We start from the raw sequence: 13,061 nt of genomic DNA on the forward strand, positions 1-13,061 counted from the left end.
AAAAAATTAGCTGGGCATGGTGGCGCGTGCCTGTAATCCCAGCTACTCAGGAGGCTGCGGCAGGAGAATTGCCTGAACCCAGGAGGCGGAGGTTGCGGTGAGCCGAGATCGCGCCATTGCACTCCAGCCTGGGTAACATGAGCGAAACTCCGTCTCAAAAAAAAAAAGACTTCTAAGCAACAGATCCCAGATTAGCACTGATTCTTCCTAGTCTATCACATTTGGGCTGCAGTAGTCAGCCCACAGGGTCAATGCCATGGGGTCAATGCTCACTGCCACATTGTAGATAGCCATGCCCACGGCCCGGTGATCGTTGATCTTCTCAGTGGACACACTCTTAGTCTCGTAAGCAAGAAAGATTCCCAGCAGCAGCAACAGCCCCTTGTAACCATAGAAAATGCCTAGGAAGGCAGAGAGAGTCACTTGAGCAACAAGGGCCACAATGCTCCTCACTCTATCCCCGTCCTCTCTCTGACCTTCACCCATTCCACAATGGAAAGGGGGCCCCCCTCTCCAATCCAGCCCCTTTGACCTAGCAAGCCTCACCCTGTGTCCCCTACCCCCTATGTTCTCCTAACTTGCCCAGACCGCATCACTTCCTCCTGGGATTCACACAGTAAGGCAATCATGGTGAGCTGCTGTCAGTCAGGCAAGAGCTTGTTGAGTATCTAAAAATAGGCCAGTCTGGGCCACACATGCCTCACCCTTACCCTCCAGGTGGGAAGGTGGCTTTCCAGGCAAAGGGTAGATTTGCCATTTGTGACCATGAATCAGAGCAACGTTCATAAGGCCAAGGGGGATCTAAAAGATAACGTCAAGTCTGGAGGTGAGGTTACCCCAACTTGTCCCTCTGCTGAACACAAGCTCTTCGTCTCTGCTTTGGGCCCTAAGCTCCTCATAGCAAAAGAGCAACTTTCCCCTATTCTTAGAAAAGATTAGTGCAATAACAAAGAATGAGGTGTTCAAACTGGGTTGACAAGCTCTCTACCTCCTCTTCCAAAGACCCTCACCCTCCGAGCCCTCTGCCCCTGCCCTCCTTGCTGCCTTTGTGCGTCCCTGCCCTCCTTTGCCCACAGCCCACACACCAAGCCATGTATTCATCTTCCTGGAACTGCAGTGCTCCAGCTGGGGCAGAATAGAGACGTCGATATCTTCCTTTGGTTCCTCCTTGGCAAATGTCTAGGATAGAAAGAGGGTCACAAGAAAGATGGTTGCCAGCCTCCCTTCCTCTCCTCAATGCTTCTCAGTCTCTGGCTTCCAACTGTTTTCCTTTGAGATCCTCAATACTGACGCCAAATCTCACCCTAGGCCCGGGAATGTTTTCCTGAACCCTTGGAGGTACTTGTTCCCCACTTTCCCTGATCCCTGAAAATTCTACACAACCTTCCCAGATCCCCACCCCTTTCTTTCTTCAGTTGAATCTGGAGGCCTACAAAAGGCTCCTTCCCGGAAGGAGAGGAAGAGGTTCCAATATGAGGAAGGCACTCTCACCAAGTAGCTTCATCCGTCAAGACCACACACAGCCCTGGGGCCCTAATGGCCAGTAAGCCCTGCTCATTCTCCTGACCACAGCACCTTCTCTCCAGCAGTACCTCAATGGTCCGGTGCAAAGGGTCCACGATCTGCCAGATGGCGAGAGTGAGGACATCCATGCCCACCAGCAGGCCCACGGTGGCATACAGCTTCCAGGGCTCCAGAGTCTGGATAAATATGTGGGGAGCACAGGCACATCGGGGGAAAATGCTTCATGCCCCAGGAGCCAAGGATTTGGGGACTGAGGATTGGGCAGCAGCTCACCTTCCTCCATTCCTTCTTTTCTTCCTTCTTTGTGAAGACCGTGTGGACCCACCAAATCTTGGTGAACATGGAGCCATACCCCAGACTAAAGCCCAGGCCCAGGAGCCAGAGGCGGGCCTAGAAAACAAGAATGGGCACAGGCAGAATAGGGTTGGGTAGTAGCCAGGACTGAAGTAAGGATGGGCAGAACCCTAAGGGAGCATGGGCAGGGAGCACATGATGACACAGGGAGGATGGGGAAATGTGAATAGGACGGGGAGCAGCAGGGGGAGGGCAGCCTCCCCACCTTGAACAATTCCTCTCATCCACCCTCTACTTTCACACTACCAGGGTGATCTTGCTAACATCCTGGCTTTACTGGACAAAAACCCACCACTCTTGAGTATTTATAAGTTACAGCCTGAACATCTCTGGATGTGATACAGACCCTTCACAACATGCTCCCACCCACCTGGCCAGGCTCATCTCCCAGCCGCACATCTACCCCACTCTCCAGCCATGCTGAACTACTCACTTTCTCTTGATCTACTCTCTTTTCATGTATTTTCTAGCCGCATGATGCTTCCTATGCCCCCGGAGTAGGCTTCCTCTATTTCTCTAGCTGACAAAATCCTATTTGTCCTTCAGTATTCAAAGGCCACCTCTACAGTGAGGTCCACCCAATCACACCAACCGTTAGCTGTGTTCCCTTCTTTGCCCTCAAAGTACTTTGTGCAGATCCCTACTCTGGAACCTCTCCTACTGCACTGCAGCTAATTGTCTGCCTCTCCAGCTGCACTCTGGCCTCACTAGGAACAGAGGATTCCTGATGAACTGCATGTGCAAATGCCATGTGCATAGATATATGATCAGGACAGCACAGAGCAGAGGAAAGAGAGAGGGTAAGGACAGGCAGATCAGGAGGAAGAGTGGGTGGTTCCACCAGTGGAACAGAAAACCACTCAATTATCACTGTTGAAGCTGGCCTCTCCCCACAGCGCTACAACCTTCCATGTAGAGTCCCAGAGACTCTCCTCCTGTGTTGCAGTGGTCCCTTCCCCCCAACTCTCTCTGCTGCCTGTTTCAATGTATGCCTCCATCCTTCCAAACCCAACAGAGGCTCCCTAGGAAGTCCGCAAGTCTGATTCTCAGCCGGCATGCCGTACACAAGCCATCGTTGTTCAGGAGACCTTTGGACAGACCCCCTTCCTTTGTCTTCAATGTCTCCTTCCTCTTCTCTGCAAGGCCTACCATGGCAACCTTGGAACTGACAAGTAAACTACAGAATGAAAATGGCCTGGAGGCACAGAAAGAAGGAACAGAGCCAAACAGAGACCGGAGGAGTGATGCTACAAGCAAAGAACAGGGTCAAGAGTCACGGAAAGCTGAGGAGGAAAGGTAGAGAAGCATAAATCACTGGAGGCACTCCTGAGATGGGTGGGAGAGCCATATTCTGTGAGGAATTTGCCCACCACCTCCTCACCTGGCAGACGAAAGGGAACTGGTTCCTCCCAATGTGGTAACCATCCAGCCCAAGAGGGAAGACAGCAGCCAATGCCAGTGAGCAGCCCACAGCAGTCAGGTTGTTCAGGTTGGGCTGTGAGTTCTGGATATAACTAGGGCAGAGGTGGAGAGAGTGAAAGAGAGAGAATTACCCTTCTTCTCCAGGGAGGCTTAGCTCTCCAAATGCCATGCAATGGCATGACCCCAATTTCAGGGCCAGGGGCTGAAGGAAGACAGGATTAGAGAAGACAGTGGAGCCTTGAGAGGCAAAGCAATGCAGTCATGGGGCTGAAGGTGGGGTTACGGATGCCTTCGGGAGCGCAGGGCCCCCACTAGAATACAGTCTATTTATGTAGAATCCAAGACCGTGAGACCTGGCCCCAAAGTTGTTTTTTTCTCTTCTTTTCTTTTTTTCTTCCAGTTAGCTACTTTGGAGTAGGTGTGGGGGTTATATCTGGTTTCCCCATTTTAATTCTCAATAAGTCAGAATGCAAAACTCATGATACGTGGCCATGGGACTTATACAGGTTTCATTCTCATCCTGTCCAGGAACATGATCAGTATCTCAGAGAGGCAGACAAGGAAAATGTCAGAAGAGAAACTTACCGGACATGTGAGTTGTAGATGTTAAAGGACAGACAGACAACAGCTAGGACAATGCCCAGGCTGGAGAGAACGGAGACGGAGATAAAGAGTTTCTGTGACAGGAAGCGGAATGTCTTGATGACCAGGGTCTGGTCAGCTGGGGGGGACCCTCCTGCATGGCACAGGGGAGAAAGAGGGGAAGGGAATAAAGAAAGGAAGGAGGACAAAGGAATGAAGACCGGGATAGGAGAAAAGGGCAAAGAACTAGATTTCTGATGGACATTCAGTCTTTGGCTGGGGCTATGAGACCCTAACTGCACTGAACAGAGGTGACTGCAGGCAGAATGCTCAGTGCCACTGGGACCCTCAGGAAGCAAACAGAAATGAGATAAGAAGATGTGAGTTAATGGTCTCTCCAAAGCTTGGGAAATGCTGAGGCATGTCACCAAAGTTGTAGTCTTTGTTTTTGTTTATTAAGTTTTTCTGTCATTCTTATAGCAAAGGAAAATGGGAAGAAAAAGAAGGGGATAACTGATAAATGTTGTCAGGTCTCTTAGAACCCAAATCAAAGTTTCAAATAACAATTATGGAATCATAAAGCTAAAGGGGCCTTGAAGTATCTAGTGTGGACACCTAATCTAAAGAAAAAAAAAAAACTAATCTGAGATTTTAATCCTGACAAGGTGATATACCCAAAGGTGCTTTCCAGTTATTATTAACGGGAAGTTCAAATTTGTCAGAGTTCACCAAAAAAATTAATTTCAATTTGCTTAGAGTTTTTTTTTTTTAAGAATAATTTAGGCCATGCAGCATTTATAGCAATCCAGAGCACTGTCCTAAATTCAAATTATAAAAAAAAAAAAAAAAAAAGTGCAAAACTCCAGCAGTGCTGGGAATAACTAGATTTCCGCTGGGCAGGGCAGATGGCTGCTGTCTTCAATGGCTGGGCCTCCCCTTCATTGTCAAGGAGCCTTTCTTTTATCAGTAGGTCCTTCCTTTTGTCGACCTTCAGTTTCTCTCCTATGTCCTATCATGTAGGCCACCAGGTACACAAAGAATAACTGCTTACTTTCCCTCTTTAAAAAGTATTATTTTGAGGGATGAAATACTACCTATTAGGTACATTGTACACTATTCCGGTGACAGGCATACTAAAAGCATGGCTTCACCACCGTACAATATATTCATGTAACACAACTGCACGTGTACCTCCAAATTACATAAAAATACATATAAAGATAAAAAGCACATTTTAGCAGATGACAAATGCATGAGGTTTTCCCTCCTCCTCCAAGGTTTAAGCAAATGTCTTCTTGACAGAGACAGACAAAGAGACAGCTCTGGGCTTGAAGTAGCTGGTTCAAATATATCAAGACACCAGGACATCTGGGAAACCCAAATGGAGTTTCCATTTCCCGCCCTCTGTCCACCCCCTGCCTCTAATCCCCAGTTACCCCAGCAATGTGCTACTAAAAATAGCACTAACCACCGCCTATTCCCTTTCCAAATACACCAGTCTCCCCTACCCACGCCTTAGGGGTTGTATTCACTCTTACTTAACCCTTTCTCCTGGCCCAGCTGCCAGCCACATTCCAGCCTAATGGTCTCCACCATCCCATCCTCAAACACATGACTGTTTTCCTTGATTGTCCAGAGGGGCTGAAGGAAAATACAAACAAGATCCACTCACCAATCCACTTATCTGTTTTGGACCAGGAAAGATCATCCTTGGTGCTGTCATAGTAGCCAATCTTCTTGTAGCTGCCACCTGGGCAGATGACAATCAAACGAGTGACCACAGGGAGCCAAAGAGCTGACCCAGGAATTTTCAGCTTCCAACTTCCCTAGAGCTTTCCATGGCCGCATCTGATTTTATTTTCACCTGAGCCCCTAAAGGATGCTTGGAAGGACCTACGGGTCGCTTGAATCAGCAACATGACTTAAAAGCAATATAATAAGGTGGTTCCCAAGGCAACTCAAGTAAATAAGAAAATCTATGTTTAAAAGTCTTCAGTGAGGAGGCTCCCCAACATGTCTGCCACCTATTCCATTCCTCACACCTCTCTCGGCGAGATGTCTCTCACTTTGATTTTGGCTTCTAAAGCTTTACACATATTTCCGCTTATTCTCCCTCTCATGATGGGCAGGCTCTGTTTTCCCAGGGGCAGGCTCTGTTTTCCCAGTGGCTTTCATTTTAATTTTAGAACACTCTCTTCCATTGGCTTGGGTTTTAATTCCTTGGATAAGTTATATCTGCCTCTTAAAGAGCCATTAAGTAAAATTTGGTCACTTCTAAGATTTCTGTTCTAGAACTGTTTCTGTTACCATAACTTTTCCTTCAAAAGCCAACTCACACTCCTTTCATTGTGGCTGAAGTCCATTTCCTCTTGTCCTGGATACAAAGAGGAGCTGAGAGGATGTGGAGGTGGGGAGAAAGGAAGAAAGAAACTTTTCACAGGAGGCCAAGAAAAAGCTGTCTTGGCCATGCTATAAAAGACTGAGAGTGGAGTGGAGTAGAAAAATTAACTCCTAGAAGTTCTGCAAATATATAAGTGTGCTAAATTACAAGAAAATACAATCTACAAAAGCCAAGTTATACACACTGAAGATAAATTAGAAATGATAGTTTATATAGCAAGGAAACTTGATGGATTCCCTTAAAAAAAAAAAAAGCAATTCTCCTGGATTCAGCTTTCTTGACTCTAACTGACAGGTAATCAACCTCTCAACCCAAGGCACACCAGGGGAAATTCCTGAAATTAAAATGAAAGCCACTGCGAGAGAGAATAGCTGTTTTTAATTTGCATTTTGCATGCCTCTTTTCTTTTTCCTTTTTTTTTTTTTTTGAGACAGAGTCTCACTCTGACACCCAGGCTGCAGTGGCATGATCTTGGCTCACTGCAACCTCCGCCTCCCAGGTTCAAGCGATTCTCCTGCCCCATCCTCCCAGGTAGGTGGGACTACAGGCACCTGCCACCATGCCCAGCTAAATTTTTTGCTATTTTTAGTAGAAACAGGGTTTCACTATGTTGGCCAGGTTGGTTTCAAACTCCTGACCTTGTGATCAGCCTGCATCGGCCTCCCAAAGTGCTGGGATTACAGGTGTGAGCCACTGCACCTGGCCTGCACACCTCTTTTCAAAAGGAAAACCAGTGCAACTCAAAGGCATCAATTTTCTTGTAGTTAAGCTTTTTAGTATTATTTACAAGCTTGATGAGCAGAGTTAAAAGAGAAGGGCAGAAGTGGAGAGGTGCCAGGGCAATCCTGTGATGTCTCTGGCACTCTTCCCCAGGTGGCATCCCAGCCCAGCCCCTGCCTGGCCCCCATGTCCGGTCCCCTCCTGCCCCTGTACTCACCCTGCAGCTGCTCGATAAGCGTCCATGCCATCCGAGAGCCGCTGGCATCAAACACCACATGGCCCTGACGGAAGGAACGTGTGGAGGAAGGCAAAGGGGACAAAAGCAGGAGTGAAAGAGAACATCAGGGACTCTTTAAATCCTTCTGTTTTTGATGTAACTGAGCCTCTGAATGAATGCTATTTATGGCACTTGCCTGCATATAGGACATACCCCAGATGCCCATACCCTAGATTTTAGAAACATTATTCTTTGGACAAGGAGCTTCACTCATAAGATTTGAATGGGAAAAAGTCCCCAGGCAGAACACCAGCAGGCTTCTGGTTGTGTGGCCTAAGCAAGTCAGCAAATCTCTCTGGAAACTAATCTTTTCATTTTAAAATGAATAAGGAAATGATCTTTCAGACTGTTTTGTCTTTCAAAATCCTACCATTATCTGACTCATGAATACTTGGACTAGTTTGAAAAGAAACAAGGGAAGGAGGCCGGGTGCGGTGGCTCAAGCCTGTAATCCCAGCACTTTGGGAGGCCCAGGCGGGTGGATCACGAGGTCAAGAGATCGAGACCATCCTGGTCAACATGGTGAAACTCCGTCTCTACTAAAAATACAAAAAATTAGCTGGGCATGGTGGCGCATGCCTGTAATCCCAGCTACTCAGGAGGCTGAGGCAGGAGAATTGCCTGAACCCAGGAGGCAGAGGTTGCGGTGAGCCAAGATTGCGCCATTGCACTCCAGCCTGGGTAACATGAGTGAAACTCCGTCTCAAAAAAAAAAAAAAAGAAAGAAAAAGAAACAAGGGAAGGAGTTTAAAAAACTGGAATACATCATTTTTTTCCCCTCTAGTCTTTGATGGGTTTTTCTAATTTGAAGATCCCTACTTCTCTGGCTGGAGACCGATCATTGAAAAGAAGTAACGTAGAAAAACCAAGAATGTATCTTTGTAGAAGGTGCCTCTTGGGAGTCTCTCTCGAGATTGGGAAGACAGGGGAGTATCAAGGAAGTTGTTTAACTCACAGAGACACCCTCAAAGGACGAGGAGTTCATCGCCCGGTAGATTTGGTCGGTAATGGTCTGGTTGTTGTAGTTGAAGTCCTCCAGGCGCACGCCGGAACGGCCACCTCCTCCAGATGTCTTGTTCAGGGCCAATGCCAAGGCCCAGATGGCATCATAGGCCAGCGGTGCCTCCTGGAAGCCTCCTGTCTCCTCAGGGTGTCTTTTCAGTCGCTTGGTTAGTTTTTCCACAAATTCCTGGGATGTCTTGGGAGGAAAAAATCATGAGGAAAGAACTGAAATGTGCGTGGGTGCAGGGAAGGGGTGCAATCCAATTCTGGCTCAAACACTTCTACTTGAATGGATGGTTTGTGTTCCTGTTGTCAGATCGAGCATATGTACATTCAAAATCTTTAACTATATCCATGTGTCTGTCTTAGATCAGAAGCTACTGGCTAGAGCAGGGGATTAGCTGTGTCCTATGGTCTCAGTGTGTGTAACTGCTAGCTCAGAACTACAAACAGACAAGTCTGACAAATAAACACTTTGGATAATGAGTGGCAAAGGATGGAAGGTAGAGCTAGCGTAAAGGAGGAGATGTGGATATTCCAATGAAGAGCTGTGACACTGATGTTCACTGATCCTTCTGACTGTCTTAACAGAGTTAACCTAGGATCTCACAGCTCCTACAATTCTGAAAGATCCTAGAAAAGATGACAGTACAGTCTTCTCACTCTGCCTGCCAACCAGGAGGATTTCTCTTCAGTGTGTTAACTTCTTGCCATTCTTGTGTGCTTTCAGTTCACTGCCTCTTAGAGGGTTTTCAGAAGACTGAAAACTACAGAAATATCCTTCACATTTTTTAAGTCCATTACTCAATCCTACCCACACCCCTCCCAACACCCAACCTTCTTTTTCCAAGGAAGCTAAAAAGAATGATAGTTCCTTTAACTCTCTCATGAACTGGTTCAGGAGACCTGACTTTGTATACCTTGCAGTAATCTTGTTTGGCTAAATAACTGTAAGTAAATTATTTAACCTCTTGGAATTGCATTCTACATACTGAAGAAAATCAAACCATTCCTTCCTTACCTCCCAGAAACCATACACGAAAAAGCTTAGCAGCTACTTCTTGGGAAAGCACAAGTAATACACAGGAGACATACAAACAATTGTTTGGGTTTGGAATGTATTAACACACATTCTAATAAAAGAATAAATCTTGCATGTTCTTCCCATGTACCCCAAAACCTAAAATGCAATAAAAAAAAGAATAAATAGAAGAATGAAGAATAAATAAGTAACTTTGTTTCTCAAGCCTTACCCACTTTTCTCTCCAGCTTTCTAGAGAGGTGGAGAAGTGAGATACGCAAAGAGCACAGGCAGTGTAGTGCGGTGGCTACTACACTGGGCTTTGAAGCAGCCTGGGCTTTGAAGATGCAATGGACATGGGCTCTACCCTTGAGGACAAGACCAAACCCCATGCCCTCTCTTAATCATCAGCATCTAGCACTGTGCTCAACCATAATGGAGGAACAATAAATGTCCACTGGATTAGGCCAGTGAAAATACTCTGTAAAGTATTTAACAATAGATATGTGTCATTATACATTTGTCCAAACCCATAGAATATATAACACCAAGGGTAAACTCTAATGTAAACTATGGACTTTGAGTGATTATGATGTATCAATGTAAGTTCATCAGTTAACGAATGCACCACTCTGGGGGAGGATGTTGATAATGTGGAAGGCTATGCATGCGGGGAGTATATGGGAAGTATCTGTACCTTCATCTCAATTCTTCTGTGAAATTAAAACTACTCAAAAAAAAAAAAGAAAAAGAAAAAAAAGGCCATGCATAGTGACTCATGTCTGTAATTCTAGCACTTTGGGAGGCTGAGGTGGGCAGACTGCCTGAGCTCAGGAGTTCGAGACCAGACCAGCTGGGCAAGATGGTGAAATCCCATCTCTATTAAAATACAAAATATTAGCCAGGCATAGTGGTGCACGTTTGCAGTCCCAACTACTCGGGAGGCTGAGGGCTGAGGCAAGAGAATTGCTTCAACCCAGGAGGCGAAGGTTACGGTAAGCTGAGATGGCACCACTGCACTCCAGCATGGGCAACAGAGCAAGATCCGTCTCAAAAAAAAAAAAAAAAGGCTTTACAAAAGCAAGTCAGGCCAGACACGGCACAGTGGCTCACGTTTGTAATCCCAACGCTTTGGGAGGCAGCAGTGGGCGGATCACCTGAGGCCAGGGGTTCCACACCAGCCTGGCCAACCTGGTAAAACCCTATCTCTACTAAAAATACAAAAATTAGCTGGGTGTGGTGGTGGGCTCCCATAATCCCAGTTACTCGGGAGGCCGAGGCAAGAGAATCGATTGATCTCAGGTGATGGATGTTGCAGTGAGCCGAGATCATACCACTGCACTCCAGACTGGGCAATAGAGTGAGACTCTGTCTTAAAAAAAAAAAAAAAGTGCTGTGTGCAGTGGCTCATTCCTGTAATCCCAGAACTTAGGGAGGCTGAGGCAGGCAGATTATGAGGTAAAGAGATCAAGACCATCCTGGCCAACATGGTGAAACTCTGTCTCTACTAAAAATATAAAAATTAGCCAGGCATGGTGGCATGCGCCTATAGTCCCAGCTACTCAGGAGGCTGAGACAGGAGAATCATTTGAACCTGGGAGGCAGAGGTTGCAGTGAGCCAAGATCACGCCACTGCACTACAGCCTGGTGACAAGAGCAAGACTCCCTCTCAAATTAAAAAAAAAAAAAAATCAGTAGGTGCACGTGGGTCATCCCTATAATCCGAACACTTTCAGAGGCCAAGGCAGGAGGATTGCTTGAGCCCCGGAGTTTGAGACTAGACTCGGCAATACAGAGAGGACCCAACTCTACAAAAGTTTTTTTAAAAATTAGCCAGACTTGGCCAGGCATGGTGGCTCACGCCTGTAATTCCAGTACTTTGGGAAGCTGAGGTGTGCAAATCACGAGGCCGGGAGTTCGAGATCAGCCTGGCCAAATGGTGAAACCCTGTCTCTACTAAAAACACAAAAAATTAGCCAGGTGTGGTGATATACACCTGTAATCCCAGCTACTGGGGAGACTGAGGCAGGAGAATCACTTGAACCCAGGAGGCAGAGGTTGCAGTGAGCAGAGATAGCGTCATTGCACTCCAGCCTGGGCAACAGAGCAAGACTCCATCTAAAGAGAAAAAAAAAAAATTAGCCAGACTTGGTGGCATATGCCTGTGATTCCAGCCTACTCGGGAGGGGCTGAGATGGGTGGATGGCCCAGAAGGTCAAGGCTGCAGTGATTGCACCACTGCACTCCTGCCTGGGCAACAGAGGGGTACTTTGTCTTGGGGAAAAAAGAAGTCTGTTAGGTAGATAAATGGATGAATTTATATTTTAATTATTCTACTTGCTATAAAATCTCAAGTTATTAAACCTCACTAGTTGGTTATTCAGCTTTAAAATGAGAATAATACTATCTAAAAGAGTTAGCATAAGAATGAAATAGGGCCGGGCACGGTGGCTCAAGCCTATAATCTTAGCACTTTGGGAAGTCATGGCGGGCAGATCACTAGGTCAGGAGTTTGAGACCAGCCTGGCCAATATGGTGAAACCCCATCTCTACTAAAATTACAAAAATTAGCCGGGCATGGTGGTGCACACCTGTAGTCCCAGCTACTTGGGAGGCTGAGGCAGGAGAATCACTTGAACCCAGGAGGCAGAGGTTGCAGTGACCCAAGGTCGTGCCACTGCACTCCAGCCTGAGCAACAGGGCGAGACTGCATATATAAAAAAAAAAAGGCCGGGCGCGGTGGCTCAAGCCTGTAATCCCAGCACTTTGGGAGGCCGAGGCGGGAGGATCATGAGGTCAAGAGATCGAGACCATCCTGAGCAACATGGTGAAACCCTGTCTCTACTAAAAACACAAAAATTAGCTGGGCATGGTGGCATGCACCTGTAGTCCCAGTTACTCAGGAGGCTGAGGCAGGAGAATTGCCTGAACCGGGAGGCAGAGTTTGCAGTGAGCCGAGATTGTGTCACTGCACTCCAGCCTGGCGCCTGGTGACAGAATGAGACTCTGCCTCAAAAAAGAAAAAAAAAAAATGAAGTAAGAACATGTATAAAAATGCTGGGTATAAAGTTACATTTTCTCTATGTGAATTTCCTTGACTCTCAATCTCATCTTTGTTATTGATACTGAGATTTATAATTTCAGCCCAATATTTCAAGTCCATATTTCTAACTGACTCTGAGGCATTTATAAATTAATGATGAATAATCTCAAAATCAAAATATCCAAGACGAAGCTCAATTTTTCCTTACTCCCAAACAGTTCCCAGTAAATGAGATTGAAGCCTTGGAATCACATTAAACTCTCAAATCACTGAGTCCTCTTAACTCTTTTGTTGAAAAGTTTCATTGATATCGATCCTTCCTTACACAGAATGATGATGTTGATGATGATGATGATGGTGATGGCTAACATTTACGCAGTCCTTAGTATGTATCAAGCATTTTCCTCAGGAACCTGTATCACCTTATTTAATCCTCAAACAATCCCCATTTTAGACATAAGAAAACTGAGGCACAGAAAAGTTATATAACTCACCTAAAAAAATTATACTGCTAGTGAGTAGCAGAGCTAACCCACACTCTTACCAGCCACCCTACACAGTCTCTGTACATGAAACTGCCTCTCTCCAAGAGCACCTGCACAAACAGCAGCTAGGCTAATATTTTCCGAGTAGTCCTTTGGCTTCAAATTGAAAGACTGGTCTATCCAATCTTCAGTTCAAAGTAAATACGGCATCACAAAATCACCCAGATGGA

General features: G+C 46.2%; 1 protein-coding gene across 5 annotated transcripts in view; it reads right to left on the minus strand.

The window, feature by feature from the left end:
* Positions 1-13,061, minus strand: part of GABBR1 (gamma-aminobutyric acid type B receptor subunit 1) — a 32,090-nt gene that overhangs the window by 3,747 nt on the left and 15,282 nt on the right. For 3 of the 5 annotated variants that reach the window (XM_032270863.1, XM_032270861.1, XM_032270862.1), the window contains 9 exons: positions 8,236-8,478; positions 7,221-7,284; positions 5,555-5,632; positions 3,886-4,036; positions 3,260-3,392; positions 1,798-1,914; positions 1,593-1,700; positions 1,086-1,179; positions 274-401 (listed from right to left, as the gene is read on the minus strand). In XM_032270863.1, the coding sequence (XP_032126754.1) occupies positions 274-401; positions 1,086-1,179; positions 1,593-1,700; positions 1,798-1,914; positions 3,260-3,392; positions 3,886-4,036; positions 5,555-5,632; positions 7,221-7,284; positions 8,236-8,478 (1,116 nt within the window). Of the gene's footprint in view, positions 1-273; positions 402-1,085; positions 1,180-1,592; positions 1,701-1,797; positions 1,915-3,259; positions 3,393-3,885; positions 4,037-5,554; positions 5,633-7,220; positions 7,285-8,235; positions 8,479-13,061 lie in introns of those variants that run through there. The other 2 variants (XR_004265918.1, XR_004265919.1) reach the window with 2 other exon arrangements.

The sequence above is a fragment of the Sapajus apella genome, unplaced genomic scaffold, assembly GCF_009761245.1.
Source record: "Sapajus apella isolate SASKATOON/1434 unplaced genomic scaffold, GSC_monkey_1.0 scaffold217, whole genome shotgun sequence".
In the NCBI taxonomy this organism is placed as follows: domain Eukaryota; kingdom Metazoa; phylum Chordata; class Mammalia; order Primates; family Cebidae; genus Sapajus; species Sapajus apella.